The 13,929-nt window shown below is 44.1% G+C and overlaps 1 protein-coding gene across 1 annotated transcript in view; it reads right to left on the bottom strand.

Moving 5' to 3' along the window:
* Positions 1-13,592, bottom strand: part of LOC119813708 — a 34,623-nt gene extending 21,031 nt beyond the window's left edge. The window contains exons 1-2 of the mRNA XM_038329118.1: positions 13,525-13,592; positions 4,613-4,809 (exon numbers count right to left, since the gene is read on the bottom strand). Of these exons, the coding sequence (XP_038185046.1) occupies positions 4,613-4,809; positions 13,525-13,592 (265 nt within the window). The remainder of the gene's footprint in view (positions 1-4,612; positions 4,810-13,524) is intronic.
* Positions 13,593-13,929: the final 337 nt, after the last annotated feature.

Here is a 13,929-nt window from a genome sequence, read left to right as displayed (position 1 = left end):
GGATGCTCAGAACCACCACCCACAGAACTGTTCTCTGAAAGACAGGGATGGCTAGGAGACTAGATAATACATTTTTTTTATTGGTTTTATTCTCCAGAATGTTTTCAGTTCTTGGGACAGTGCCTGCTGCACAGCAAGTATTTGCTGGGTGAACGACAACAGAATGTGGCTTCCATTGGAAACTGAGGTTCCTATCACCCAGCTGATGGCATAACGACACCTATAGCTGAGGTGAGAAGGCTAGATGGACTTTTATCCCCAAACAGAGTTGGAGAGAAAGATGCACTGGGAAGGTGAGAAATCTGGAAGAGAATCAACATGGATGCGTGTGGTATCTGGGAAAGTTGAGGGCTCACCAGAGACCCTTACGAGGTGACTAACAGGAGATGAGTAGAGCCTTTGATGCGAGCATCACCTTCAAAGCTCTGCTGATGGCACTTCTGCTGCTTTAAAGCCAAAGCTTTTATCCAAAGCAAAGGGGCTCCCCTCCTTTTCCTTCCCTTTTTTTTTGCTTGTCAGTCGTTTCTCTTCTTTGCTTCCCCCAAAGTTCTCCTTGAGGACTAAGAAGTACAGTAGGCTTTGCAGGCAATCCATTCTCTAATCCATTTTCAGGGTTGTGTGGTCATAGCTCTGAAATGTCGCTGCAATGACGATTATTTTTTTCTGGGGATCAAACTGTAAGTTTTCAACAAGTACTTTGTGTCTTCACAAATTGAATTTGGACTCTGTGACTGGGGCACCGGAGGTCATTGGGAGAATTTGGCAAATGCATTTTGTCAGTCTCTTTAGCACTATTAGCTCCGTGCTCATGACCAGGAGACCTCTGTCTTTCAGAGGGTCAAACACTTCCTGGTTTGTCCCTCTGTCATTGAGGCCCACTTAGCAGATCCATTGTGCATTTGCAAAGAGTTTGATGCCTTTAGCTAGAGGAAGACACGAGAATGTAAAGACAGCTTGCCTCTCTCCAAGTTGTCTCAGCTCAGGCACCTTGAATAACACCAGGGTAGAAAGTCCTTGTCTTTGGCTCTAAAGTAATTCTGTGGGTAACAGGAGGGAATGAAAGGAAGGGACAAAAAGGGGAGGAAGGAGAATCTGCTAGGAGAACGGGGGTGTAGCTCACTTGACACTTTAGTGACTAGAGTGCTTGCCTAGGATACAGAGAGCCCCAGGTTTGATCCCCAAAGCAAACTTGATCAACTGCTACATAGCTGTCATCCAGCACTCCATAGAAGCAGGAGGATCTGGAGTTCAAGGACACCCTTTGTTATAGAGGGAAAAAGAGGCCAGCCTGTGATACATGAGGCCGGGTTTAGAAATACATAAATGAATAAATAGAAAACATTGTCTCGAAAATAAACTAATAAAAATCCACTTCATTAAAAACTTGCATTTGCAAGAGTAGAAGAAGACGCAGTGACATGTCTCCATCTCCGCTGACATTATGTGTATCAGGTACGGCACCATTACCATGACTCAGAAGACACCTACTGTTGGCACGGGGCAAGATTTGTTCTTCAGTCTTGTAGAGAACTCTCATTGACTAGTAGCTATTCTCCTAATGGGAAAGTCTCTGGGATTCAGGTCTGAACCTCACTAGGTTTAGAAGCTCCACTCAGCATGGAGGAAGGCAATTATAAACACGCAAAAGCAAAGTAAGGGACAAGGAGTTGCGGACCCCTTGTCAAAGGCAGTGTATCCCCAAGCGTAAGCTCCACACACTTCCATCAGATCCTTTCTCCGAGAATTTCTTTTAATTAAGTAAAATCTCGACCAGCTGTGAACTCTTTGAGTTTGATTAGCAACCAGCCTGGCAAGATATGCTCACAGGGACAATAGTAGCACCAATGTAGGGAAAATGGGCCAGCCCAAGAAACTCACCCTGGCCCTGAAACCAGAGCCAGTGAAGGAAACATATTCTGGTTCTGAGATCCAAGCCAGTGAAAGAAATACTTTAGTCCTGAACCCAGAACCAAGGAAATATACCCTGACCCTGAAACCAGTGTCAAAGGAACACTTTGATTCTAGGATCAGAGTCAGTGAAAGAAATATGACTTGGTCCTGAAATTAGACCCAAAAGGTTAAAAAGGGCCAGTGGCCAGTGGAAGAAACACACTTTTGGTGTGGGAAGGCCTTCTGTACATGTGTTGCTTTTATTTGTTAATAAAGAAGCTGCTTTTGGCCAATGGCTTAACAGAATAAAGCCAGGTTGAAAGAGATATATAGAGAGAGTAGGCAGAGTCAGGGAGAAGCCATGAACTGCCACTGGGGACAGATGCCTCTACGGGAGTCTACTGAAACTTTGCCAGTAGGCCATGACCTCGTGATGCACAGATTAATGGAGATAGGTTAGTTTAGGATATGAGAACTAGCTAGCAATATGCTTAAGCTATTGGCCAAACAGTATTGCAAATAATGTAGCTTCTAAGTGATTATTTCAGGTCTAAGTGGTTGAGAACAAACAAGCAGCCTCCTCCAAGACACTTTGGCCCTGAAACCAGAGTCAAAGCTGTCCCTGACAGAAAAGAACAAATTCCTGAGCAGGAAATGAAGCAATCCCTGTGCAGAAAACCAACCAATCCCTGAGCAGAAATCTAGCCATTCTGAGCTCAAGGGACTGAAATCAGATCAATTCCCACCTTAAAAATCTTCTCCCTGGAAAAACTCTGCACCTAAGAAGCCCTGTTTAAGTCCTGCACCTGTTCAGTCTGCGGCTGCCTTCTTTCACCCTGGCAGAGGCAGCCACCCTCTTGGATTATCCCCTCCCCCCAATAAATCTCTTGAATAAGGTTTGGGTGAGATTTTCTTTTGTCAGAATGGAACAGAGGAGAGAAGTAACATTTCACAGGAGCTGGAGCGAAGCAGAGCAGAGCATGGCAGAGCAGGCCAGAGCAAGGAAAACTCCTAGCAGAGCAGAGTTGTTACAGTGTGCTGTGGGGCAGGGAACCCAGAGCCAAACTATAACAACTTCACTGGGGAAGCCCTCCCCTACAGGAACAGGGCTGTTGCATTGGGGAAGCCTTTCCCTAAAGTAGGGCTGCAAGCTGCTATGATAAACTGTTACCCATGCTATTCCTTGGCTCTTGATTGCCAGAATACTTTCCCATCTGAGCTATAACACTCAGTATTCCCTGGCCCCTGATTGCCAGAATATTTTTCCACCCAAGCTGTAGCACTTAGCATTCCTTGGCTCCCTACTGCCAGAATCTCAATGCTTGCAACCAACATAAAAAGATCTAAGGCCTGCCCCATAAAAGTCTGGCACTGTTACTGGTACAGTCAAGATATAAAGAAGCTCCATCCCTATTGACTAGTTTTTTTTTAGTACTGAAAGGTGCTATACATGCTTTTGAAGACAAAGTAACCATAAGTCTTACCAAGCTGTGAACTCTGTGAGCTATAATACCTGATCTGCTAAGACATGTGCACTGGTGCAATAGTGGTATAGACATCATGGGAATAACCACTCACTTTATGATTGTATCTAAATCCCACTCTACAAGATGAAACTCATACCTGGGCACCATTATCAAATCAAGAACATGTGTCTAGACAGGCCATTGGCCCTAGAGGAGAACATACTTCTATTATTCTACTAAATGGACATAATATTAAAGCAACTCCTAACGACGTCACTATACTGCATCTATCAATCCTCTTCGGAGAAGCTTTTTTTGTAGTAGATACTGATTAACAGAGAGACCCATACTTGTTCAATGTTCACAGTTTAGCCCTAAAGGGGACATCTATATTACACCCCTCCTCCCAAAGCTCAAGGATCGCCATGAAAGAGAGGATAAGAATGCAAGAGTGTCAGGCACTTAATGGCTAGATTAAAAGAGTGTCTTCCAGACACAACAAGGCAGTTTTGCACATGAACTCACAGCAGCTGTGACAGCGTGCATAATAACCGTGCAAGTGCAAAACAGATATAAATCTATGCATGGAATGGGGAGGTGCTGATGAAGTCCCGCCCCTCGTTGAGGAGCTATTGGAAATTGATAGCTTCTGGGAAGGTTAGTTCTCTTGAAGGATGTGGCCCCTGGTAAGTTGACCATGCTCCAGCGAGTGACCACATACTCAAGAGTATATGGACTGCGCAAATTGAACTCAATGGATTATTTTTTTAAAAAAGGACACAAATTTGGAAGAGGTAGATCTGAGAGGAGTTAGGGAGAGGCGTTGAGGTGAATATAGTATAATTATTATAGCATTATTATTGAGGTGGATATAGTAAATATGTAAAATTCACAAAGAATTCACAAAAATATTTTAAAAGATAAGTGCATGAAAATAAACCCTTCCATTCCTATGCTCTTCTTTTCAGGTGTTGTTTCATAACAATGAAAAAAGCAAGCAATATGGAAAGTAGAGTTTTTGAGCCAAAAAGTTTCACCATGGATGGTAGTAGCTTGGCAGACTTGCTTTATAACTATATATATTACATATATATGCTACGTATTATATATGTATAATATACTAAATATAATATATGTATTAGTGTTTTCATGTGACACTAGCTTTCCCCTTGTTCTGGGCAGGGCCTGCAGCTCTAGAATCTTGGTTTGTAAGCCCCCTCCCTATGCTTATGAGGCTACCAGGGTTGGGCTCCCACCTTTCACATCTTTTCGTGGTTCTGTTTTACTAAGTAAAGGTCCTTCCTCTGCAGCTCCATCTTCTTCCACCTCCTTAGTTTTGCTCTCAGTACTCCAGACACCCTCTGTGTCCTGTAGCATCTGACCATGGGGGGAGTGGTGGTCTTCTGGAAGGTTTTCATGCTTTTTATTCTCCTTTTTCCTCTCGTGAGAAATCCTGCATGTGGAGAAACATATAAAGTCCACCACAAAATAATTTCAGAATGACCCAATGACCTATAAATAACTCACCATATGAGTTATGGCCAAATGAGATAGAGATTGATATGGGCCCACTTACCACTCCCCCTCCTGCTAACTTCATGAAGAGTGATTTAATGTGGACAGAAAAGAAATTGGTAATGTCAACTGACTATTGAAGAAGACATTGCTGGGAGAGGGTGAACACACAGTCTCGAGGAGTGGTGATGCCGGTCATTACAACTTTTAGTTACTTTTAGCCACTTTTCTTATTGCTATAATCAAATCCCTTACAAAAGCAATGCTATAGGAAGGAAGGAGGAAGGATTTATTTTGGCTCACAGTTTGAGAGGAGACAGTCCATTACAGCAGGGAAGCCTTGATAGCAGGAATGGGAGGCTGGCAGGTCACATCGCATCAGTCATCAGGAAGCAGAAAATGAACAGGAATCCCAGGCAGGGCTGTTTATAAATCCCCATGCCCACCCCAGTGACCAGCTTCCTCCAGTGAGGCTCCGTCTGCTAAAGGTTCCACAGCCTTCCCAAAGAGCTGCCAGCTGGTGACCAACCATTTAAACCCATGAGTTCTATGGGGAGACTGTCTCGTATGCTCCCCCCAAAGCCCTTATGTTGAAGATGCCAAACTCGTGGTATTCTCTTCCCTTCTCTTTCTGCTTCCTGATGATGTGGTGAGCAGATTTACAGCCTGCTCACTCCTCACCATGAGAACTATCTTATTGAGACGCTTTGATACTCTAGCACTCAGGCTCAGAGATGATGGAGCCGACCCACCCAACACTGAGCTCACGAACAAAAGCAAATCTTCCTCTGTAATACGATTAATAAAAATCCAGAGACAGAAATTGGGGTTCAACCTGAAGGCCAGAAAAGCAAAATGGCTAGCCACTGGCTCTTACCTCTACCTCAGTCTGAAATGACGATCCTGCCTCCAGGAATCTCAGAATGAGACTGTGTGAGAACTGTCTCCTCCTGTCTTATGTTCCTCTCAAGTGCTGGGATTAAAGATGTGTGTCACCACTGCCTGGTCTGTAAGGCTGACCAGTGTGGCTTTTTTACTCTCTGAACTTCAGGCAAACTTTGTTTATTACAATACAAATGAAGTGTTACTCCATCTCTCCTTTCCACTGATTTCTGGACGAACTTTGTCACATTCACAAAAAGTTAACACATCAACTTGTTTCATTTTTGTTGACTGAGGATGTTATCTGTTTCTTCCATATTAAATCAATTTTTGTCTTTTGTTTTTTTTTCAGGGTTTCTATATAGCTTTGAACCCTGTCCTAGAACTTGTTTTATAGACCAGGCTGGCCTCAGATTTACAGAGATCTATTTGCCTCTGCCTCCCGAGTGCTGGGATTAAAGGAGTGCACCACTACTGCCCGGCCATTTTGTATGTTTTAGGATCTTCAAACATGGATCTTCAGGGACTCCCAAATACCCGCCATTTCTCTCTGCAAGAGTCCCACTGTTCTTCCTGTTGCAAGTCTGCTCGTGCCTCTGTCCTTGCTGTATTTGTTAGTGATGTTTCAGACTCCTGAACATCATTGTAACTTGGCCCAAGTTTCTCCCTCCATCCAGAATGCAGCAGTTTCCCTCCTTCTGCCAACTCCCCAACTCTAATCCTGTCTCCATTCTCCTGGGAATACCTAGAGTCACTTCTTTTGTATAAGGTCCATGACACATCCCATTCCTACTTCCAGGGGCAGATCCACCTTTCCTCTGGTCACCAATGCCTCTTGAGTGAATCCAGTTATATAACAGCCAGCCACACTTTAATGCTCAGGTCACATGTTTTCTCCTTTTTATGAGATTCTTGACGCCACGAGGTCCCAGTTTCTGTCTACTCTGAGCAATTGTTTCTCTTTCATAGTGCTGTCCTTGGCATGAGGCAGGCAGTCTCTATTTGATGGGCAGATGGGAGCATATTGGGTGGGTGAGGGTAGAGAGAATCAAAAACAAGTGACTGAAAATATTAACTACAGGGGAGGGAGAGTTGAGGGGTGTGTGTGAGAGAGAAAGAGAGAGAGACAGAGACAGAGAGAGGAAAGAGAGAAAACTAAATTTAGGATTTGGAGTATAATAGGCAATTTCTCTGCTTCTGAATGAACAATATTCCTTTGGATTTCAAATCCTAACTTTACCTCTGGAGTGCTAGGATTGCATATGTGTGCCACTACGTTCATTTAAGTGATTCTGGGCACTAAACCCGGTTCTCTCTCTCTCTCCTCCTCTCTGTCTCTGTCTCTGTCTCTGTCTCTCTCTCTTTCTCTCTCTCTCTCTCTGTGTGTGTGTGTGTGGGTGTGTGTACTAGGCAAACCTTCTACTAATGGAGCCACATTTCCAACCCCAACTAGCTTTTAAAAAATTCATTATTTTCACTTTTTAGACAGGTTCTTGCTAACATGCAGCCAACTGTACTTGCAATAATCTTCCTTTAGGCTCCCAAGTAACTGAGACGACAGGCCTGTACCACCAGGCCTGACTTGTATTCTCCCTTTTTGAGCAACCCAAAATCCACAGTCATGACCAGAAAATCGAAAATCGAAGGAATGAATTTTTATCTGAGAAGATTATGTCTGGGGTTGATTATGGGTACCCTGGGGTTGAGTCAGAATGTCTTAGCCCTGGCTAAAGGTGTCCTGGGGTTGGATAGGCTGTCCTAGGATTGGGTCAAGGTATCCTGGGATTGAATGAATCAGGCTGTTTGGGGATTGGTTAAGGGCGTGCTGGGGTAGGGTCAGGCTAGCCTGAGATTAGTTAAAGGAATTTTAGGATTGCATCAGGGTGTCCAGTAATTGGGTCAAGGCTCAGAAGGCAGGACATAACTTTTCTTTGGTATTTTGAGCTTAGTCCATCCATCTGTAGGATTACTAAATGATAATATGTCTCTTTTGTTTATTATTTTTTTCTGTTCAAACCAAAGAAACTAAGTTCAAGCCCTATTTTTCTGTCTGTGGTTACTGGGATTTAGAAATATCAGACTTCTAGATGGCCCCTTCTGTCCTCATCAGAATACACACTACTGTACAGGAACCCGATGTTTTCCTCTTGCATCCAGATGTGAGAAGCTGTACCAGTTTCCTTTTATGGGTTTGAGCTTGGTTTCTGGCATTGTGGTTTTCAAAGCTTTGCTCCCTTCTGATATCTCTTGTTCCTCTCCAAAGATTCAACCTCAGCAATTCCTGTATACACAGCGGTGGGGAGCTATTTTTTTTTCAAAGGAAAACAAAATTATTAAGCTTAGAAAAACATCTGTTCTGTGTCTTGCTCATTGGATTCCTCAACATTTCTGGCAAGCTGTGACATTTGAACTGACAACCCTGAGGCATAGTTGGGAACATTAAGGAAATCTACACTCAATAAATAAGTGATTATGCATTTCTCTAGCGGCCCATTATGAAAGTGCTCCACATGCCTTGGGATTCTTGTTTACAATGGTGCAGCGAGGCATTGGCCATCTACCTTATTAGACACATGTGCAAATGTATCTGAGCCCGTAGGACTCAATTAAGCCAGGCCTTGTCAAGAGGAATGGAGTCATCCAGGGGCTTCCTGAGAGCTGGGATGCTCTTCCAGAGGACAGCTACTGATGGTCAAAAATTCTACTCATAAAATATTGATGAGAAAATAATAATTTTCAAAAGGCCCCAAATTCAGTAACTAAGAAGGTGTTGCCAGATTTCTATCTCTCTGAAAGTAAACATATTTATTACCAGTCCCCTCAGTGTAATCAGAAAATGTCTTCTGCAATCTTAACAAGCTTTTCTTTTTCTTAAATTTTTTTTTTTAGAAGTAGTGGTATTTCTTCCTTTTTGGTTCTTGTTTCTAATATACGCTTTATTGAAGGTGGAACAGGTAGTCCGCTGGCAAATGTAGTAACATCTGTCTGTCTGTCTGTCTGTTTGTCTGTCTGTCTGTCATCTGTTTGTTTGTTGTTGTCTGTTCTTCCCTCCAGGATCTATGCTGGATGTTAGAGCCACAGCAGGTCAGAGTCAGTAAGTAAACTGGTAAGGTAATTGAATTTATGGAAGCTGCCAGAAAGAAATCCAGGAGCCACAATGGGGGAGAGATGCTGAAATGAGAAGGTTGGAAAAGGCTCTTTGGCAAAAGGATGTAGAGTGGAGACCCCGAGGCTCGGGGCAGCCACCCAGATGGAGACGGGATTGCACAGTGCACATGGGGGAAACAAAGTCTTTGACGCAGAGTTTAAGAATAGTTGAGGAGCAGAGGGAAGCATTGTGGTTAGAGTGGCTAAGATGGGAAGAGGCATGAGATGAGGCTAAGGAGAAGCCTCAAGCCAGGCCACACAGCCCCATGGGTAATAAGTATGATTTCAGATCTTATTCTGAAAGTGATGGGAAAAAGGGGAGAGTGCCGTGCTGGAATTTGCACTTTATGAAAATTAATCCGGCTGACCTTTGAAGAGTAGGTTGAAGAGAAAAAGGATGAAACAGGGAGAGAGGGAGGGAGGGAGTGGGGATTTGGTAGAGTGCACAGGACCAGTGTCACAGGAGGTGGCTAAGGGAGGCTGGATGGGTGATGGTTTTGGAAGCAGCGCTAACGAGACTTGCTGACACATTGAGTTGATGGGACTGAGGAAAGAAGGACTCAAGGGAGAGGCCAGTGTATTTCTTTACATATGTACGTGTTCATGTGTATGTTCTGGTACACAAGGCTCTGCATGTGCATGTATGTATGTGGAGGCCAGAGGACAAGCTTCTGTGCCATCCTCAGGAATGTAACCTTCCTTTGAGATAGCCTCTCTCATTGGCTAGAAACTCACTATTTAAGCTAGACTGGCTGACCAGTGAGCTCCAGGGATCCTCCTGGTTTGAATTCTCCAGTGTTGGGATCTCAGGGGAATGTCACTATGCCCAGCATTTTTATGTGAGTTCTGGTGGCCAAACTCTGGTCTTCAGGCTTGCAAGGCAAACGTTTTACCCACTGAGCTACCTCCCTGGCCCCATTGCTAGTGTTTGGAATTGAACAGTTGTTCAAGGGGGGTTGTTGGTGTTGTTGGATGCTGGAGAACTCTTAGAAGGGTTTTCATAGGAAGGTTGGGGATGACGCTCAGGAGCCCCTAAGTTGGGGAAACCTGTTACTAGAGTTATGAAGAAATGAAGCCTTTTGGTAACGCATAGTTTGAATGTCAAGCTTTGTTGTTTGTTGCTGTAACTCTCAAAGCCATGCTAGAAAGACTCAAAGAAGAGATCACAGAGCTTGAGACACCCAGTCTGGAGCATTCGAGGTGGGTCAAGGGTCGACAATACATTTTGCAAATGATAGCAGAAGGAAGCGCGTAATCATGGGTTTCTTTCTTGCAGATTGTCTGGCCAGATCTTGCTACTGCTTTTGAGCTAGACATGCTAGAGGACATGCATGCACAGGGAGAGTGAAGGGATGGCCAGGGCATCTAGAAAGGACGAGAATGATGATGCAAAAGAGAAGAAAGTGAGCTAGTAAGGGGCTCAGTAGGTCAAAGTCAGTGCATGCTGCCAGGCTCAAGGACCTGAGTTTGATCTTTGGGAGCCATCTGGTGGGAAGAGAGAACAGTCTCTCTCTCTCCCTCTCTCTCTCTCTCCTATCTCTCTCTCTTCTTTCTCTCCTCCTCTCTCCTATCTCTCTCTCTTCTTTCTCTCCTCCTTCTCTCTCTCTCTCTCTCTCTCTCTCTCTCTCTCTCTCTCTCTCTCTCTCCTCACCAAACAGATAAGCAAAAAAGGCAGAGAGCGCTTGATACTCTACGATGGCATAGTCTCCCCATTTAGCATGTACCGTGTGGCATTTCAGGAGTGTAGCTCAGCTTTCTAAAATCTACTCTTCCAGATTAATTTTTCTTCCTGAACCAAGTATTTTAAACAAATGGCGAGAGCCCTGAAGCCCTTCATAGCATTCTCCAGCCGAGTTGCCTTCCTATTAAATTTCACAGGCCTGTTTGCTTTGCTGCCAGGCTGCCCACGTCCGAGGACACACTGTCCTGTGCTTCGCCCCGCTTATCTCTGCTTGTGTTTGCTGTTCTGACAGTGATGGTGGTGCTTTTAGGAAGTATAATATTTGGGTGGTTGGTTAGCAATCGGTGGAGCAGAATGCATAATTCTCGGGACGACAGAGGGCAAGGCACCTGACTTGAAAGAATGGGTTGTCACAAAGGGGCTTCTGGTTTGCGGGTCTAGAGTTTCACTGCTGTGCAGGGCTCAGCTCTCTGCAGTTGGTATAACACACAAGTTCTGCAGTGATAGAGAAGCCCGAGCTGTTCAGTGCTTAGGTCTGCTGTTTTCTACTTTTTAACTTTAGGTTTGTGACTTCAAGTCTTTGAACCCCATGTTGTCATCAGTAAAGTATGGATAATTATAGATATGCAAATTGCTGGGTTGTTGTGAAGGGTAACTGCTATAACTCTTGTAAAGCACTTAGCATGCCACTTGATTCATGCTGGGAACCCCCAAGTTTAGCTTATCCATCATATTATCAATATTGGACTTGCAAATATGACTGTCAGTTTGACAGGAAATGCAGTCTGTTTGGAATCCTGGAAGGTCTGTTGGTAGCCCTGATGTCAGGTGTGGAGGGTGTTGAAGTGATGGGTGAGTCTACTCTAGTCCAGCGATGGGTGTGCACTGGAACATCCTGGTGTGTTGTACTCAGTGGTTTTCAAATTTAATTGAAAATTAAACAATGAAGGCTAGATGGGCATGGATAGACAGGTAGATTACAGGCATGGATGAGGTGTCCTTGTGATACCAACATCCAGGAGAATCGGGAGGCTAAGGCAGGAATCTCCTGAGTTTGAGTCTATCCTGGGCTCCATAGTAAGAAACTATCAGAGAGGGCTAGGAAGGTAACTTAGTTGATAAAATACTTGCCTTGCAGGATTGAGGACCTGGGATTGATCCTCAGAATCCATGCTTTTTGTTTTTCTTAAAGTTAGACATGATGGCATAAACAGGCAGCCCTAATACTGGGAAAGCAGAGACCAGCTAGATCATGGAAGATTAATGTCACCTTATAGAGAAAGCAGAGAAAATGGAAATTCCTGGTATAAAGGAAGAAGAAATGGAAACTATTGACAAAGGAGGAAGGACAGGAGAGGAGCAAAGAGGGAGGAAGCCAAAAGACTCTGAAAGGGTACAACTGATCACTGCAGAATCACTGTGAGTTTCCCTACTCTACCAGGCTTAAGCAAACTTAGGGCAGGGATTGATTGTTGACACATTAAAAACTCAAGGATCCTTAGATGGCGTGTTGGAGACCCAACCCTTCCCAGCATGCCCACTGTGTCCACCATGGCCAGGAAGGGTTCCTCGTGGTCTGGATCTTTTTCTACCTCAGTAAGAGGTCACCAACATGCTGAGAACAACACTGTCCTATTTCAGGCTTGGGACCAGGGCAAGTATTCAAGAGGACACAGAGAGCACGGATCTGAGTGATGTGAGGAGCAGAGGTCTGAGTCATGTTGGGCATCAGTAGTAGATGTCAACAGGACACTCCACAACAGACAGTGGGGTTAGCTAAACTCCAGCAAACATTAGTCAGAAGCTTAGGAACAAGGGCAATCTTATAGCCAGGGACACCAAAGGCTCCAAGGACCTTTGCCATAGGATACTTCTATTTTCTTTTCCACTTGGTAATGTGGGGAGCTTGCAGTCTTCTCAGTGACTGGGGCTGCCCAGAATCACTGTCTTGCCTTCCTCCATAAACAATGCTTCCCAGTTCCTTCTCCCGTCTTCTGGAAATTTCCTTCTGTCATTTTTTTTTTTTTGCCTGTGTTTGGAAAGGAGGAAAGGCCAAGAGACTTCTGAGAGGGGAAGTTGTGTCCCTTGAATATAGTGGCTATTTTCTCAGGGAAGTTAAGTTCATCTCAGAGTGACCCGTTTCTAACAGGGACAGCAGAAGGAATACTCTGTTGACAATTTCCATTCTTCTCTGCCGTTCAGATGGATGGATGGAGGCTCCAGCGGAAACGAGTATGATTTCAAAAGGAAAACAGGATCCAGCTGTTGCAGTGAGTGCTTATAATACCAGTGCTCATGAGGCAGAGGCAGGAGGATCTGTGCTGGCTCTAGGCCAGCTTGGTCTACATAGTGAGTTCTGGGCTAGCCAAAACTACATAGTGAAACCTTGTCTGAGAAACCATTTTAATGAATTTCATCTTTGTAGAAAAAGGTCTGAGTGTTTTGTGTAAATGTTGACCCCTGTTTTGGGGTTCACTCACAAGGTCGATCCTTTTCTGAACTTTCACTTTGAGCTGTGGAGTCGTAGAGTAAGTGTGGCAGGCAGCTTTTGTTTAATGTCATCACCACGTTTACTTAGTAAGTCGTTTTCAATGTAATCACATTAAAGGAAATCAATGTGAAGAGAAAATACCTATCTACAAAAGTATCCCTTTAATAACGTATTGTCTTTGCCTGTGTCAAAAATATCTGGGCGGGGGGAAGATATGAGGCTGGGGAGAACTGGGAGGAGTGGAGGGAAGGGGAAAAACTGTGGTTGGGATGTATTATATGAGAGAAGAAAAAATATAATATATAAATATTATATATAACATATGTAAATTATATATATGTATATAAAATTTTGGTTGGCTGACTGAGCAAATATGCCACAGGAAGTCTGTGCTACCCACATTCTTTGCTCACCCCAGCAACACAAAGGAAAGAAGAGAGAGGAGTAATTACCTGATGCTGTCTTGGGACATCAAGCTTTGGCTCATTTGGGTGCTCCTCCAATTACTAAAATGGGGCATTCTTAGGATGGTATCCAGACTCAACAGTGTTGGCAGAGTTTTGCTATGTCCTACTTCTTAGCCGTTGCCTTTATACAAAACCCCAGGATTTGTGGGGATTGCTCTCCATCCTTTCTCTAGCATCCTAGACCCTGAGAGGTTCTGGACTCCTTTGGAATGTTGACATTATGATGTTATGGAAAGGGTGTTGGCAATGCCATCCCAAGGATTCCGCAGAGCCAGAACTATAGGACAGATGTTAGCTCCGTGCAACCTCTGCACATTTGCCTCCCTGTGTTCTATAGCCCATGACTTTTGGAGGAAGAGTTTTCCTTGGTTGACTGAAGACCAGACGGGC

Source organism: Arvicola amphibius, chromosome 4 (assembly GCF_903992535.2).
Source record: "Arvicola amphibius chromosome 4, mArvAmp1.2, whole genome shotgun sequence".
Taxonomy (NCBI): domain Eukaryota; kingdom Metazoa; phylum Chordata; class Mammalia; order Rodentia; family Cricetidae; genus Arvicola; species Arvicola amphibius.
This window is presented reverse-complemented; position numbering and strand designations above follow the sequence as displayed.